The 18288-nt window shown below is 35.7% G+C and overlaps 1 protein-coding gene across 3 annotated transcripts in view; it reads left to right on the top strand.

Annotated features, from left to right (window-relative positions):
• Positions 1-17349, top strand: part of LOC114659473 (acyl-coenzyme A thioesterase 1-like) — a 56191-nt gene extending 38842 nt beyond the window's left edge. For all 3 annotated transcript variants that reach the window (XM_028811987.2, XM_051923850.1, XM_051923839.1), the window contains exons 6-11: positions 1555-1674; positions 2952-3034; positions 6486-6579; positions 8640-8720; positions 12035-12176; positions 17025-17349. In XM_028811987.2, the coding sequence (XP_028667820.2) occupies positions 1555-1674; positions 2952-3034; positions 6486-6579; positions 8640-8720; positions 12035-12176; positions 17025-17149 (645 nt within the window). In that variant the 3' untranslated portion in view covers positions 17150-17349. The remainder of the gene's footprint in view (positions 1-1554; positions 1675-2951; positions 3035-6485; positions 6580-8639; positions 8721-12034; positions 12177-17024) is intronic.
• The last annotated feature ends 939 nt before the right edge of the window (positions 17350-18288 follow it).

The following is an 18288-nucleotide window of genomic DNA, read 5'->3' as shown; positions in this document are numbered from 1 at the left end:
GATCACGTCTCGACCGAAGATTTTTTTATTATAATAGATAGATATATATAGATGGATCAGGTGGCTAGATCTTGGGTTTGCTCTGATTATTTTCATGTTATGCGATTTCAGTCTCACTTTCACTCCCGGTACCCACTTAAGCCTGATGGCTGTGTCCAGAGACCTTATATTAGGAGGGGGGTCTTTTGAGTCTTTTGATCGTTTCCTGTAATGTTTCTGCACCTTTTTTGCAGTTGTTTTTGTTATATTCACAGAAGAGTCCAATTCTGCCACTTAAAGACACCTTATGAGTGCCTTTAAAGACGATGAAAATATTTATGTCTCAGTGCTCCATTCCGTGAGACTTTATAGTTGGATAGTTGGTTTAGTTCTGTAATGCTCAGACAACTGGAGATGTGGAGTATACTGTACTCTGAATAGGCATGAGCCCAATGGAATCTTTTGGTCCTAATCAAGTACGACAAATCTGTTTTGTTTGTTCTGCTGGCAAAAAGCAAAAACGTAAAGCTAATTTATAAGTAATAGGACCTGCTTTTCAAAGAATGGTATTGGATCCAATAAACCTTGTAGTGAGTTTTCAGGTACAGTCAAGGAAGGACTCTCATGTTGCAAGCACACTTTCTGCCCAATTTTATAATTTGTTATAATTTGCTTCTTTATATCATTGAAATTCTTACCAGAGGTTCCACTTATTTAGTGCTATCTCATTTGGTTACAATTGCCATACAAATTTATCAAGTAATCTGAAAGGCTAGGTAGCACTGAATTAGCAGTACTAATCATTAAAATAGAAGATGTAAATTTTGAGCATTCAGAATTTATAAACAATAAATCATTCCAGCTTACTGTATACTGAGAAATCTTTCAAGTTCCCGATTTACTCTTTCCATTTGCCCATTTGCCTGTGAATGATTTTAAAAGAGACAGAATTTAGACATGAATTGTTGATCAAAGATAATGGTTTGGGGGAATTTGTGTAATCTAATATATACTTTAATTAAAAATATCAATAAGTTCCTATGAAAATTTCTCTAGATGAATGAATTGTGTGCTTTGGTAATTAGAAAACGACAGTAGATTTTAATTGAGCAATATAAAGTGTTAACATAGTATTAAAATATGCTTCTGGTGATTCTTGCTGTACTGTTTTTACCAAAAAGTGAAGGCAAATTTGTGATCTTTTGATCTAACAGGAATTTAATTTATTTTGCTGATGAGAAAGCATTCCAGAATGTAAATATTGGCCCCATAATGAGAAAATAAAATTGGCTCAACTAGTAGCGCATGCACTGTTAAACTTGACTAAACAGGTTATGAAAATAAAATGAATAGACATTTTCCCATACACCATAAATATACTGTATGTGTCGTCACATGAAAAAATATGAAACTACAAAATATTTTTCCCACCAGGTGCATTTTGCTAAAAATAAGAAAGATAAACCTGTGCTGAACTATTGGGTTTAAATTGTATTGTTTGTAGTTATTTAAAATAAGTATCTATTTTAAATGCATGATGAAACTTCACCGCATTTCTTTTGTATTTTAAATAAGGCAGCATTTGAATTCCTTCAGAGCCATCCTAGGATATGCAGTGACCGAATAAGTATTTTTGGATTCTCTTTTGGAGCATCAGTAGCTGTTGCACTTGTAGCAAATGAAAACTCAATCAATGTGAGTAAAGTACCATTGTATATTTAATATGTGAAAAAATGTACTTAGTTTACATCTGAATTCTCTTTAAATAAAAATGTGTTTTGCTTGTCTTAAATAACTTGCATTGTATCATTATGACTATGGTAGTGTAATGGCATAGATTGTACTTTTGTGATTTCATTTCCCCCCTAAAGAGCCAAGTCTCCAAAGTAGCTCCCCTGCATGTGAAGGATCTGCTGTATACTGTAGCCAATGTCATCCTCTTGGTCTAAACCCTGTCCTGTGCCCTGCCCTGGTGGTGGTGCCCTTACTATTGACAACCTACTCTCAACCAGACACCACATCACAAAATCTGTTAGCATTTATGTGCAAACTAATTTTTACTAGGTGTTACGTTTACAAATTTTAATTTGAGACAAAGTGGTTTTGTATCTTGATTTCTGTGTGTTTGCTTGGAATAGATTACATTTACATATTTGGCTGATGCCTTTATCTAAGTTGACTAACTGGTTACATTTCTTTTTTGTTTTCCAACTGGAGCACAGGCAGGTCAAGTGACCCGCTCATGGTCACACAGTGTCAGTAGTGGGATTTGAACCCACAACCACAGGGTTTGATGTCCAAAACTTTTACCACTACACCACACTACCTGATTAATGCCTGAGAATTAATGAGTTGCCGGTAATAATAGCCTAAAGAAACAAAATGTGCATATTGCATTACAGGGTTAAATAAGGTTAAAAAAGGCACAGTACAAAGTAATGACTGTAAATATTTGTCAGTTTGCTATTTTAAAAAGCTTATTTACAACATTGTTTTTTTACATGTATATTACAGATAAAGTTTATGTAGCATTTTGCATGAAGAAACAAAATGAATAGTACTGCTGTATGTAAGCGCACATTAGTAAACTTAAATGTAGTGAACTGTTTATTAAGTGATGAATAGAACTCGAGTTAATAAAGGACTGTTTAAGAGGTTTTTCTTACTGTTTTTGCTATTACTTTTTTTGTTTTTCTTTTTTGAACTCAAGCATTATGTATTACTTACTTTGTCATTACCCTGTAACTATGCGCATACACCCATATACTGTAACTGCCATCTGTTTTCATTTAGCTGGAACAGACTTCAAGTCCTCATTGTTCCTCACTTGAGAAATTATGCTCAAAGAGTTAATTGTTTGATGACCTTACCGTAAGATGTGTTTGGGGCAAGATTGCATACAAATACGGTCTAAGCGGTGTACTATACACTTTTTATTAGAAAAGTGAACCAGCGGATCTTTTTGTTTTAAGCCTAGATGTTTGGTGTGTGTTAGTGGATGTCACATTATACAAGTCAAGAATACCATTGATGATGCAATTGTGGGATTTTTCAGGTGAGTTTAATCAAAGTTTTGATTGACGCCAAATTGTTTTAAAATGATACATAATATTTATCTGAGGTATAATGTATTTATAATGTATAAAATAAAAAACCTGAAAACTACTATTTTGTTTTCTTAAAATCTTCTTATTCTCAGTTTTTCAAATTACTGAATAATACTTCAAGTCCTTAACTACTCAATACACCTTTGAGAACTCATGTACAGTTTAATATTATAAAAAGGTGTAACTGCGCTGGAGAGAGGAGCTACCACACTTAATTTAAGAAACTGAACCTTTCTGGATTAAGCAAACAGAGATGAAGAGGTGGCACAATACAAGTGCTAACAATTATGAAATTAATCAGTAGGATGGATGCTAGTAGTTACTTTGGGTCTGTAACTAGAATGCCATAACGTTGATAGAAGTTAGTTAGGGGAAACCTTTACACAAACATTAAAAAGTCTCTATTCATAGAGAGAACGACAGATGCAAGGAATGAAGTAGTATAGTATAGTAGACAGTAGTTGTTTGGTGACTTTCGATCATAATTTGTAAACATTTCAGAAAAAATGAGATGTCTAGGGATCGACACACTAAGTGTGATAAATGGCCTATATGTGTTCTTATCTACTTTTGTAAATGAAAACATCATTTTATTATAATTATATTTCCAATCTGCCATTTAGGTCCTGGAGGACCCTGGAGGCTGCAGGGTTTTGATGTTAATTGATTTTTTAACTGAAAATGAATTATTTTCATTTATGGAACATTTTATCAAATTTGATGTTCTATTTCCATGTAGCTGCTAACATTCTGATGTGCCATAAATTCCTTTTGGCTTTGACTTTTCTTAAATAATTAACAAAATGGACAGCAAAGAGGGCAACACAGTAGCGCAGTGGGTAGCGCTGCTGCCTCGCAGTTGGGGGACCTGGGTTCGCTTCCCGGGTCCTCCCTGTGTGGAGTTTGCATGTTCTTCCCGTGTCTGCATGGGTTTCCTCTGGGTGCTCCAGTTTCCTCCCACAGTCCAAAGACATGCAGGTTAGGTGACTTGGCGATTCTAAATTGGCCCTAGTGTGTGCTTGGTGTTTGTGTGTGTCCTGCGGTGGGTTGGCACCCTGCCCGGGATTGGTTCCTGCCTTGTGCCCTGTGTTGGCTGGGATTGGCTCCAGCAGACCCCCGTGACCCTGTGTTCAGATTCAGCAGGTTGGAAAATGGATGGATGGGTGGACAGCAAAGATTTAGAACACCTAGATTCTTCAAAACATTTCAAGCAGCTACTAAATGATGAAAAAATATAGAGGTGAGATATCAATTTCGCTGATTGGTTGTTAAGCTAAACTCATTGCTAATTATCTTCTACTTCATAAAAGAAAAAGTAAAGAGCATTTAAAAAAAGAAACGTTTGTGGTATTTATTCAAATGGGGTATTTATTTCTGATTTAATAACCATCTTCTTTTGCAGTGAATCAGAAAAGAGTTCCTGAAGGTTTATCAGAAAATATTCCATCACTTCTGGTTAAAATGTGAGCCTTTTGGGTGTTGGTGCAGTACAGAGATGTTCAGATCAATGATAAAAATCTAAGTTTTTTATATAAGTATAAATGCTTTGGATTTGCAGAATGTTACTTCTGTGGTGGGAAGGAGCTCAGCCTTGCGCTGGAATTTAAAAAATATTGGCTACATATGGTCGGAGTTACTTGTTTACCCAGCAACGGCACTGTTTCTGGTGTGGCTTCTCTTCTACTCAGGTGTTGCTTCACAACAGAGTCCACAGGCAAATGTAGGCATACTCATTAGTCCATGGCTGGATGTTAAACACTTAGCGTTTTTGCCAAAGGGCAAAAGGTTTTCCTCAGAGTAATTTTGAACTGCAGAGAGGTAAACACTGATGACTGTCTAGATCAAATAGCAACTGACAATAATGTGCAATGAGGGTGCTTTTACTTCTTCACTTTGAAGAGTTACAGTCAAAATAAAATTAACAAAACATTACTTATTCTTATAACTTGTGGAACAAAGGCGCTATATCAGCGCCAACCCGACACAGACTGACACCAGAGGCACATGAAAATTAAAAAAAAAAAAGATTTTCTTCACCCGTGAGTCACGTCTTCCCCATGTCACACAGGAACTACACAGTACCCAAAACACACAAAAAGAAAACACCAAAACACACTCTTCTTCATCCACTCCTCCCAGGCAGCTTTGTCCTCCTCCTTCCGACTCTGGCGTCTCCAGTATTGGCTGTTGGCTCCTCTTACAGCCCACCCGGAAGTGCTCCAGGTGATGATTGACCTAATTCAGACTGCACTTCCGGGTGTGGCTGCATCACAGCCTACATGGGCTCAGGAAGCTGTACAGCTCCCCCTGGCGGTGGCCACGGAGCCCAACAGGGCTGAGTTCCGGTGTTGCACGATTGTGGCCTGTATGCAACCCAGCGGGGCTGCCACCAAGCATACCAGGGAGACATAGTGTGCAGCCCATGGCTGTTCCCCCGGATTCAGTGCCAAAGAGGCATCCCAGCCAGGCATGGGGCCCGGCCATGCACCACAAGCTACAGTCTTTATCTTCTGACTACACAAGGAGTGCCAGCATTTTTGTCAAGTTTTTTCTGTAGTCAGTTCTTCAGTGCATTTATCTGTTTCAATGTCCGTTTTGCATCTAGGTTTATGATTAACACTGATACATGTCACTAGCCAATGATACACGTCACTTATTATAGTGGCAGAAATCAACATCATAATTAAAGAAAGAAACTTATCCTCCTCAAAAATACAAAACAAATCAGTAATCAGGCAGGAGAAAAACTGTTCATTGTATTTTTAAATCACTCCTCGGCAAAATGCCTTAGAGGGAGCATTCTTCAAAAGCAGTCTGTTACAGCATGATGAGAATGATCAGAGAAACAAAGAATAGAGGTACATTTTATAAACTATTGAATTTACATACAGTGTCAATCAAAGCATACATTTTACTCTGGTTGGTTTGTTGGTTTATACCCAACTGACTTATATAAAATAAAAGTCTGTTATATTATATTCTGGTTCTTCTTATACCTTTGAGTTGGGCCACCATCCTTGACATTTCTGTGCATATAACAACTGTCCATTCTGGTTGTTTTATAGGACATCTGCTGATTTCTTAGTCATCTATCAGTACATTTTATTGTTCAATTGACCTTTATCTGGTTTCCTGATACAACAGCAAAGGTTTCTCACATTTATTAACTCTTTATGCTATTTCTCTAAGATGAATGCTATGGTACCCTAAAATTATTCTTCCACATTATACCGCTCCAAAAATACTTTCCATGTTATTATGTTAAAAAAATATTATTTTCAAATGCTTACATATTTATTTAAAATAATGTGTAATCATAGGGCAAGAGAGCTTATCTTTTTTGTAGGTAAAAGTTATAAAACTGTACCTTGACTTTTACTTATCATGATGTATTTGCAGACATCCTGGAAAAGTAAAGTATGATGAAAGTAATCATGTTATCTGGCGTGGTCTGTGTCTTCCAATACCTACTGATGAAAGTGAGAAAGTTAAAGTAAGCCAAATCATTTATTGATTTGTGTTTCTGATTTAAGTCATGTCATTACTATAACAGCTAGATAAACGAAAGACACACAGCTAATTGAAACTTTTGCTCAGTATACTACATTCAATAAAAATGTCCTGTAATGCAATATGTGTGAATCCAGTGTCCATGGTAACATAGACCTGTTACATCTGTAATTAATGCATATATGATACAATACATGGTGGTCATCTCAAACCTTGGAGAACTATTCTGTTTAATTTGTAGCTATGAATTTCTTAACATTAATCTGTCATACATGCATTTCTAACGTCAAAGAAAGTTCGTGCTCTAAGCACCACCCTATAGCTTTGGCCCACATGTCAGTCTCTCCTTATTTTACCCATGTAGACTGAATGCACTGCTTATTCCTGAATCCAATGAGCTTCTTACATCTTTACATTTTTAAATGCTTAATTTGGTTGTTTCTGAGTACTTCAGTATCAATAGTGAAAACCCAGTGTGCTAAAGTGGTGCCATCATAGGCAAAGGTAAAGAAAGGTCCAAACTCATTCCAGTTATCATATATTGAACCTAATTCAGTGTTTGAATGAATGACTTTGGTTCATCTGAACATATGGCTATATCATAAGATTTATTATTTCTCATATATTGTATGTAGACCCATATATGTTTTGAATTGGAATATAATCTCTTCACTCTTTCAGGGAAGACTAGCTCACTTTTAAGAACCCTTAACTGTGGATAAAAATCAAATATGTGCAGGCTTGAATATCTGTTTAGGAAGTCATATCATACAATCAAAATGGCCTTGTAAGATCACATGAGCTCTCACCTAAGTTCTTATCAATAAAGATAGTGTTAATTAAAGTAATCTCTTCCAATAATCATTTTGTCCCAAACCCATCCTCCATTACCCTTTCTATTTTGCAATGAAATGGTTTTATGTACAGTAAGTCTAAAGCAACAACTTTCATGTCATCTTTGTGTCAAACACAACCGTGCAGCTTTTACACAGGTAAATTGACATCATTTCCCCCACAGGCTGTCTATAATTTTTTTTAGCAGTCACCCAAAAATATTGAATATCATCTGTAAAGTGAGAACATTATCTTGTTCTTTTCATTCAGTTTCTGGGTCAATTTTCAAAGTATTTGAGGTTAAGAGTAACCATTCATTGCTCACATTGTACATCAATCCCTTTGAACAGGCCAAAGCCCTTCAGTTTGTGGTGGTCTTAAAGGAATACTTCACCACAAATGATCATTTTTTATATATTACTCACACCATGAAGTATGTAGTGATGGCCAAGAAAAATGTTTAATCTTGTGTTTTGATGCAGAATGAGAGAATAAAGTTTATGATATAATAGATGAGAATAGTAAACAATGCTGGATAACTGCACTGCACACTGCAAAAAAATCTCATGGAACTATGTCACATAATCCATATGAAAATTATCCATTCGTATGCTTACAATGCATGCATTGTTTGCAAAAATATTAATACTTTCAGGAATCCCAGCATACAACAACAACAGGAAAGGCCCATTCCCATAATACAGTGCTTTTGAATTAAATATGCGCCTCTCCACCTTCCTTCATTGGTCAAGAATCCTGTGTTCAGTTTTAAAACGTACCATGATTACACAATGCTTCATTAAAATATACTAGGTAAGAACACAAAAATGTAATTTATGGAATATATGAAAGGTTAAGATAAGTCTATGGCACATATATGATCATCTTTGGGCATTTATTCAAAGACAAAGGCTGCACAACTGCACCCTAGAACAGTTACAGCTTATTTAAAGCACTTAACAGACCTTGTGAGTAAAAGAGTCCAAAATGGCAGAGTAGCCCCTATGACTACAGTACATATAGAAAAGTGATGCCAGAGTCCAAATGAGAGTGCAAATGAAGATTACATCTTTTGTTGATAAATGTAATGTTGTACTTGGAATTAAACAATTAATTACTTTGTAATTGTGTATCATTCTAAAGAATTATTAAATATGTCATGTTTTAGTGGATTACCAGCTTTGGTAATTATTTCTTCTTTTTTTCCAGGTGAGAAACCTGAAGTGTCCTTTTTTGTTAATTGCTGGTAGTGATGATCAAAACATGGCTGCTGCTGAATCAGCTGAAGATGTTAGCATCTTTTTAAAATTGTTATATAAAAAGAAAGATGATTATATGAAGTTGATTAGTTTATTTGCCTACTTATTTTTATTGACATTGGCAGTTCTAAAATTATTGGGAAATATCAAGTCATTAACTACATTTCCCTGCAGTTTTCTTTTAAATGAAAACTGTTAAGCTTACAAAATATGTCTACTTCGAGGCAGAGAATGTGCCAGTATATTGACTTGCATCTTGTGATTTCAAACATAATAAATGAGTATCAAATCTGTTTTTACAATGGTAACCTCCAAGGCCAGTCTTTCTAATAGTTTGCTTTCTAAAGGCTAAATTTGCCTGCATATTTTGTTAACCATTTAGACCAGTGGTTCCCAAACTCGATCATGGGGTTAGGGTTTTTGTCCAACCAGATTCACAATTTCTGCCTCAGAAAAAACACAATAGTGTGTTTTTTACATTTATAAGACATTTAGAAATATTTCTGTTTTTTCCTAAAGATATAAATACTTAAAACTCTTTTGTTGTTTTCCTATTGTAGTTTGCAGCAACGACTTCAGTGTCAGACCTGCTAATTAGTAAAAAATCAATTAAATAACCAAAACAACTGGAAAAGCAGAATGAAAATTAGGTTGAAAATACTGTTAACGATTTAAAAAAAAACCCAACATATTCCCCAAATAACTGCTTACTACATTTTAATAAAAATCTACCAAACTTAATTTGTAATTTCTACATTGACTCCAAAACACAGCAACTGGGAAATAATGACTCACTTAATTAGGCTAAGAATGCAACGAAAAATGGAATTTGGTTGGAACAAAAACCTGCAGCCACAGTGGGTCCCCAGGATCGAGTTTGGGAACCACTGATTTAGACAAATGAGTTCTCAGTGTTACACCAATATATGTGTAGTACTAGGGTGTTGTACTGTGTTAGCCATTATGAATGTAGTGAGAAGTCAAGCAAAATGACACCTTTTATCGGCTAAATAAAAAGATTACAATATGCAAGCTTTCGAGGCAACTCAGGCCTGATACCAATATGTGTGAAATTAAGGTTGGCAAAATATTCAAAGTCATTGCTGAGCTTTCTTTAAGAGAGCCTAAATACTTCCATATTTGTTTTATCATACCTCGGACATGTTTTATTAAACTGAGGCTTGGCTGCTTTGAAGTGCACATATTTTTGATCTGCTTTGTTATTGTTCAATATAAAGTGATTTTTTTTTATTTATTTATAAAATTATATAATACGAGTCACGGCGGACTGCACGATTTATCGTGCAGTGAATACACTTGACTTGAGCATTCCTAGTTTTCCTACTCTTTCTTTGTACGTTTAGCATTTGTTTGCTCAGAGGTTGAAAGTTTGTGAACCCTTTAGAATTTTCTATATTTCTGCATAAATGTGACCTAAAATATCATCAGATTTTCACTCAAGTCCTAAAAGTAGGTAAAGAGAAACCAGTTAAACAAATGAGACAAAAATATTTTACTTGGTCATTTATTTATTAAGGAAAATGATCAAATATTACATATTTGTGAGTGGTAAAAGTATGTGAACATTTGCTTTCAGTATCTGGTGTGAAACCCCTTTGCAGCAATAACTGCAACTAAATGTTTCTGGTAACTGTTGATGAGTCCTGCACACCGGCTTGGAGGAATTTTAGCCCATTACTCCGTACAGAACAGCTTCAACTCTGGGATGTTGGTGAGTTTCCTCACATTAACTGCTCGCTTCAGGTCCTTCCACAACGTTTCGATTGGATTAAGGTCAGGACTTTGACTTGGCCATTCCAAAACATTAACTTTATTCTTCTTTAACTATTCTTTGGTAGAACGACTTGTGTGCTTAGGGTCGTTGTCTTGCTGTATGACCTACCTTCTCTTGAGATTCAGTTCATGGATAGATGTCCTGACATTTTCCTTTAGAATTCTCTGATATAATTCAGAATTCATTGTTCCATCAATGAAGGCAAGCCGTCCTACCACCACCATGTTTCACAGATGGAATAAGGTTCTTATGCTGGAATGCAGTGTTTTCTTTTCTCTAAGCATAACGCTTTTCATTTAAACCAAAAAGTTCTATTTTGGTCTCACCCGTCCACAAAACATTCTTCCAATAGCCTTCTGGTTTGACCAGGTGATCTTTAGCAAACTGCAGATGAGCAGCAAAGATTTTTTTGGAGAGCAGTGGCTTTCTCCTTGCAACCCTGCCCTGCACACCATTGTTGTTCAGTGTTCTCCTGATGGTGGACTCATGAACATATGAACATTAGCCAATGTGAGAGAGGCCTTCAGTTGCTTAGAAGTTACCTTGGGGTCCTTTGTGACCTCACTGACTATTACACGCCTTGCTCTTGGAGTGATCTTTGTTGGTCGACCACTCCTGGGGAGGGTAACAATGGTCTTGAATTTCCTCCATTTGTACACAATCTGTCTGACTGTGGATTGGTGTAGTCCAAACTCTTTAGAGATGGTTTTGTAACCTTTTCCAGCCTGATGAGCATCAACAACTCTTTTTCTGAGGTCCTCAGAAATCTTTGTTTGTGCCATGATACACTTCCACAAACATGTGTTGTGAAGAACAGACTTTAATAGATCCCTGTTCTTTAAATAACACAGGGTGCCCACTCACACCTGATTGTCATCCCATTGATTAAAAACACCTGACTCTAATTTCACCTTCAAACTAACTGGTAATCCTAGAGGTTCACATACTTTTGCCACTCACAAATATGAAATATCTGATCATTTTCCTCAATAAATAAATGACCAAGTATAATATTTTTGTCTCATTTGTTTAACTGGTTTCTCTTTATCTACTTTTAGGACTTGAGTGAAAATCTGATGATGTTTTAGGTCATATTTATGCAGAAATATAGAAAATTCTAAAGGGTTCACAAATTGCCACTCACAAATATGTAATATTTGATCATTTTCCTCAATAGATAAATGACCAAGTATAATATTTTTGTCTCATTTGTTTAACTGGTTTCTCTTTATCTACTTTTAGGACTTGAGTGAAAATCTGATGATATTTTAGGTCATATTTATGCAGAAATATAGAAAATTCTAAAGGGTTCACAAACTTTCAAGCACAACTGTAGAGATATTTACAACAGTTGGAGGTCTGAAACTTTATTGTTAATCCTTTTGTGTATGTTATTTTAAAAAAAAGTTAAGTACTTGCAACAAATAACCCAATTTTCAACTTAAATATCTGGCGTTCTGAGAATATTTGAAGTGACTACAATTTGAGTTCATTCTCTGTATTATGCTTTGAATGTGTTTTCAGTAGTTTATTTTATTTTATTTTTTTAGATTGAGAACATGATGAAGGCAGCAGGAAATGAACATCTTTTGACTAAACTTGTCTATCCTATGGCAGGACATCTCATTGATCCTCCTTATAGCCCCCACATTCGTTCTAGCAATTTTATTGATTCATTAAAAAACCAAAGAGGTAAGGCAAAGATATGTAATGCAAAGCAGCATGTTACAGTTTTTAAATGAAAATTCATAACCAGGAATAACTCATAGTAAATGTATGCATTTAATGTGAAACACGCCATTGCAATTGATTGCAATTAGAATTATCTTAATCAAACTTTGCATCATGTATAGTGTATATAAATGTCCAAATTTCATAATCATCTAGTAAGCTAGAAAACTAGAAAAATAATTGAAACTGTCTTTAAGGATGCTGATTTGTTTTGATCCTGGCAATGGCTGATATTATTTTTTTCCTTCTCCTTTTATGATGATTTCCCCTTCAAACTTTGAAGGTAGTACTCAAGACACATTTTACTTTTTAACTTTTAACTTTTAACTTTTTTGACACTTTGCAGATTTTAACTACAGTAAATGATTTTACTATATGTAATGCCTGTTTTTATATAGATGGATACAGTGATTACGAGTGTTCATACCCTTGCATAATCACTGTCTGTATGTAATTTGCTTAATCTCTCCATGTTTACCTAACAACATGCTGATGGTATTCTAAAGTGTCTTGGTTTTGGGTGTGTGGTTTTGGGCATAAAGGTGCTGCCTTATTTGACTCCTATTCAGTATCGTTTTCCTCTTACATACAGTGCACCCACAAACCTGTAGTGAAAAAAAAATGTTTGAATGATTTTGATGTGATATACTGTACTACATGCTACACTGAGTGTCCATAATTTGAGTATTACACTTAACAATTTGACATTTTTTCTGCATTATTACCAAGCATATGTATATACAGTATAGTATGTACAGTAATTGTCAAGAAGAAAGTACTAAATGTGAGACCATACCATTTTTCACATTTCTCCTACTACCTTTGAAGTTCTGGGGCCTCATGTATAAATGGTGCATATGCACAAAAATGTTTCGTACGAACGTTTCCACGCTCAAATCGCGATGTATAAAACATAAACTTGGCGTAAAGCCACACACATTTTCATGGTAGCTAATACCCTGGCGTATGCAAGTTCTCCGCTCAGTTTTGCAAACTGGTGGCACCCAGCGTCAAAGCAGTACTACTGTTCCTGTGTGGTTACTCTTTCTTTTTTAGATCCACATCCCTGACGTGGCTTTATCATATACACTGAAAGTAACTGCATATTGTTTATTAGTTTAAGGCATCTGATTGTAATTAACCTGTAACAATATAATGGTTCACGGAATAGCCAAAGTATTCCAAATACCATAGCTGCTTTAGCGTTGTTACTCTCACTGCACCTTCTTTTTCTTCTTTCAGCTGCTCCCATTAGGGGTTGCCACAGCGGATCATCTTTTTCCATATTACTCTCACTGCACCACTCGGGAGTATTTATATCACTATATCTGAGTGGGGAATCACAGATCTACAGCAGCTGATTGGAAAGAGAATTATCGGTATACAGCATCAAGCACATGCTGCCTCAGCCATGCTGTCTATTGCACTGCTCTCATACGGCAAACGCTTCAGGGCCTTTCCTGTACTGACATCGTGGTTCAGAAACAGTTTCATCCCAAGAACTATAAACGCACTCAATCAGTCCATCAAGTGCTCCTTGTAGAATTGTATGTACTTATAAGTACAATTTCCTCACTGTAAACTTGTGATACAGTTATAATATTGCACACCCTGAGCCACTTTATAAAGCGCGTATTTACATATGATGACGATATCATTTTTAAGATGAAATGCAGCAAAATATGTTTATTATATTATACAGATAAAACTTTAACTTCATTTAAATAATCTATATTGTTAATATTTAAACATGTGAGGACACGGTGCCGCAGCGCTAATACATGGAGCTGGCGCTCAGTTCACAGATTGTTCCTGCCTCGCGCTGTATTCTTACAGGTGCTGGTGTGACACTGGAAGGATAGATGAATAGAATAATTAAACATGTACTACGAAGATATTTCAATGTTCCTTAAAAGTTTTGAAGAATTGCCGTTCTAAGCTTACAGATGGCTTAACGTCTATTACAAAGCTGATTGTGTGGCGATTGGGTATTTGGAGAAAGAAAAGTAAGGACAGGAATTGGGGGTTAGTACGTTTGAAAGAGACAGTACTGCTACAATAAAGTATTTCATCGAAGGTCGCACATGGTGCAGCAAACATCTTGCATGAGACATGAACAATCACTGCGCCACCGTGTTCCCATGTTTAATAACATGCTTTAACTCCTATCATCATGAAAATGATATCACATATACATCTCAGTATTTTAATTATTAAGAGAGCTGTAATATTACGAATGCAATGGATTCTGTGTCCTGTTGGAGGAAGAGAAAGCCCGGAAGCACGTAGTAATTCACACACATAGAGCACATAGAAGATCAAATACAAAACAAAACATTTAACGTGCTACTTTAGTTACGATGGGATTTCAGAAACTAGTACATTAAACGATTTTATGATAAAGTTTACGATGTTCTACTTTAATGACAAAATAAACTATGTGATTAAAGTGGAAATTTCGAGATTAAAGTTGACATTTCATGCTTTTTTTCCATTGTGCGCCTTTTTTTTCTCTGTACCCTAATAAGCTTTCATATGACACTCAGACGATGTGCTACGATTTGCCTTTTTTCGGCGACTTTGATATGTGACTTCTTTTTTATTTCGGGCACTGTGCGACTTTGTGAACTTGAGCTTTCAAGTTTCTCAGACATGCTATGTCACTCGATCAGCTTCCTTTTGTTGTTTATACCACTATTTAAACCAACAAATAGTACGTTTTTCCTTGCCTCCACTCGGTATTCGCTGAAATTCTTCTATTTCCCCCCATGCTTTTGCCATTGCCTTTTCACAGAAGGCTGAGCTTAAGGACTATTTATATTGATTTGCATATTCAAAGAGGCATTATTCTGGGAGGAGTTGGGATGGGACAGCAGGTGCGTGCACGTGAGTTACTTTTCACGCTCACCGGGATTTATGTAGCAGAAGAACATGGAAGTTGGTGTTCTCACAGATTTACGCATCTGGATTTTTTTGTGCGTACGAACATTTCCGCTTTTGTGCTTACGCCATGTTATGTGTGAGTTCTACGCACAGCGTTATACATGAGGCCCCTGGTCTTTTAATGTCCTTTAGTTTTTCCATATATTTGTTTTCAGGAGGCTTGGCTTTAATCTCTGTGCTGCTATGTTAAACCTACAAAATTAAAGCCTTGTATAGCTATTAAATCACAGGCTGAAAGAAGTAAAGAGTAACATACAAAGAATATGTACTCTTTTAAAATCACTGATATTGTGAGAAAGCATGTGGCTTATGTAACCATAAAAGGTCTGCTACCAGCTTAATATAAATAATAATTTAAATTTCAACATGCTCCAGTCATTCATATTCAAAGTCTTCCATTTTAGGGATAAAGGTTAGAGTTCATTGGTCTTTTGACACAAATATTGAATTATAGGGACTAATCTATTGTGACCACAAAAAAGCACCAGTGAGCCCCAAACCCGAGACACGGCAATATACCACACTTTATTACAATAAAATGAAGGATTTTTATTCACACATAACACTTCTTCAGTCACCTTTCCAATAATCATCCACAATAAGTACAATAAATCAAACATTAACCAAACAATATTTTCTCCTTATGCCCTCCCCTGAGTTTTCCCTGTTGCCTTTCTACTCTGACTTATAAAGTGAGTCAGCAGACTAATTTTATTCAGACGTGGGAGTGCTTCTGGTGCTATGCTGTGTCCTTGAGGAAGCACTTCCAGGCCGCAGATAAAGTAGGGAGGTCCTCCACCGACAGCACCTTCTAACAATACCCAGGGACTCCAACAGGGCTACATCTCTGGACTCCAACTCCATGGCATCCCTGCAGATGTCCAGACTGGGTTACCATATGAGGACCACTGCCACCTATTATATGGAGAATGGAACAACTCCCGATCCTCATGTTTTCTCAGTCTGTCTGCTAAATGATACTGGTCAGGCACTAAGTTATTTTTCCATCCTGCCACCCTATCCATGTGCTTCATTGCAATAGCCTTCCATCTGGGTAATGAAACATCCTCCAATCCTTCCAATCTCTTCCTACACTAAATGCACAACTATACTGGCAAAAATAATCCATCCTTCCAAAATTTCATAACCACTACTTGAGTTAATAATGAATTGAAATAAAAAATTAAGTATTAATTGAAATAAGGTAGATCAACACCTTTTGAGGTAGATTGTTGTTAGTAGGAGTGATCCCAAAACCAAGAACATCCATTATACCCATTCTTAGATGAAATGACACCTGTTTGACGCATTCTGAATGTAATAGCTTTGTGCTGCCCCACCTCACGTCAGGTTCCTGCTAGAATTAGACCAGTGACTTAACACTTCACAACCCTGAGGTGCAGCAGATGTTTGGCTCATCAAAGCAAGCAAATAGCAGACAGGCGTATCTGCAGCAGTATCCATTATCTGATGGATCTAATAGTGATCTAATAGTGTTTTAAGAAAATAATACCTTAAATAGTAAGAAAATTCTGCATACAATAATCTATTGTCTAAATGGCCTATCCAGTTTAGGGCTATGGGGATATGAGTTCTATTTTTTATGTAAATCTTTGACACTGCAGTTTTTTTGCTACTTTTGTCGCCATTCATTTTCACCATTCATCTTATGCTGCAGGATTTTCTGTAAAGCATGTTGTAAACAAAGCATGGATCAAAATGGGGGTAAACAGTGTAATCTTAAAATAGCCCAGTTAAAATGTGTATAATATATGGTCTGTTTAATTGTAGCAATTATTTTTTCTATACCTATTAAGTTTTATTAGAATAAATATGTTTTTATATTATTTTTCTTTCCTGAACAAGTTGTTCTATTATATGGAGGAACAACAAAAGAACATTGTTTCGCTCAAGAAGATTCCTGGAAAAAGATCTTGGATTTTTTACACCATCATCTTTACGATGCTGAAATCATTTTACCCAAAGTATGATGTTCTGAGATGACAAAAGCAAGTGAAAATATAATCAAACTTTTGTTGTACATAGTAATGAACTATTGATACACTTAACATTTTAATTAAAACAATCTCAATATTGTAACTCAACAATTCAACACTTTCAAGCAAAAGATAGGAAAGCTTTCTTATTCTACCAGAAATGTTTTAAGAAGGCCTTTTATATATTTTTTTGGCAAAATTTTGTTTACTTAGATGCTACATTTTACAGTATTTCTAAATAATGTGTATATATATATATATATATATATATATATATATATACACACTGTATATGGTAATTACACATGTGTTTCTCAGAAACCCTTATTGTGTTTGTAATGGCTTGGATTTTTTTTTTTTTGCACTCTGTCAAAATGAATGTAACACTGGAAAATTTGGACTATTAAGAGAACCCTTCCAAAGCATGTCCTCAAAACCTTAATAACATAATGAGTTCCTTTTGATGACTGTATAGTATGAATGGTGTATTGAGAAAATGCATATAATGCTTTAGCTTCACATAAATATGTTGTCATCGTCTGTCATGTAGGCATATATGACTATCTGCGGGACATAATAACTGAAAGTCTTTTCTTCTCATAAGTTCTCCTTTTACTATACAGAAATTATGATTCCAGTTTAGGTTGGTTGGGAGCATGCGCTGATTACAGTGTGTTGCCGCACCCACCACACGGTGAACCACCCATATTGAGATCCGAGTGCAGCCGTGCAACGGGTGACACCTCAGCACCACACTGAACAGTGTGAGGTTTTGTTCCAGGTTAGAATGCAAAAATATATATATATAAAAGGAAAGTTTGAGACAACACATGTTGAACCCCAATGTCGATATTTTATAAAAAATAAAAAATAAAATATTGCCTCTAACTTTTCTAATGTTTCTGTAAGACAATAAAAAATTTCCAAGTTAGCAAAACTTGTTACAAGAATGCATACTTTAGATTACAAAAAAACAGTGAAAATAAAAACTACAAAAAAAAAAAAAAGAGAGATGCATTTGTTACCCTGTCCTTGAAAGCAGAACCCTCTAACATCTGTGGCTGGTTGCAGCAAAGCAAAGTTTCTAGTAGAACCATTGATTTGAAGATGATGGATGATTATCAACACTAAAC

Source organism: Erpetoichthys calabaricus, chromosome 1 (assembly GCF_900747795.2).
Source record: "Erpetoichthys calabaricus chromosome 1, fErpCal1.3, whole genome shotgun sequence".
Taxonomy (NCBI): Eukaryota; Metazoa; Chordata; class Cladistia; order Polypteriformes; family Polypteridae; genus Erpetoichthys; species Erpetoichthys calabaricus.
The sequence above is the reverse complement of the archived record's forward strand: the minus strand, read 5'-3'. Positions and strand labels throughout refer to the sequence as shown.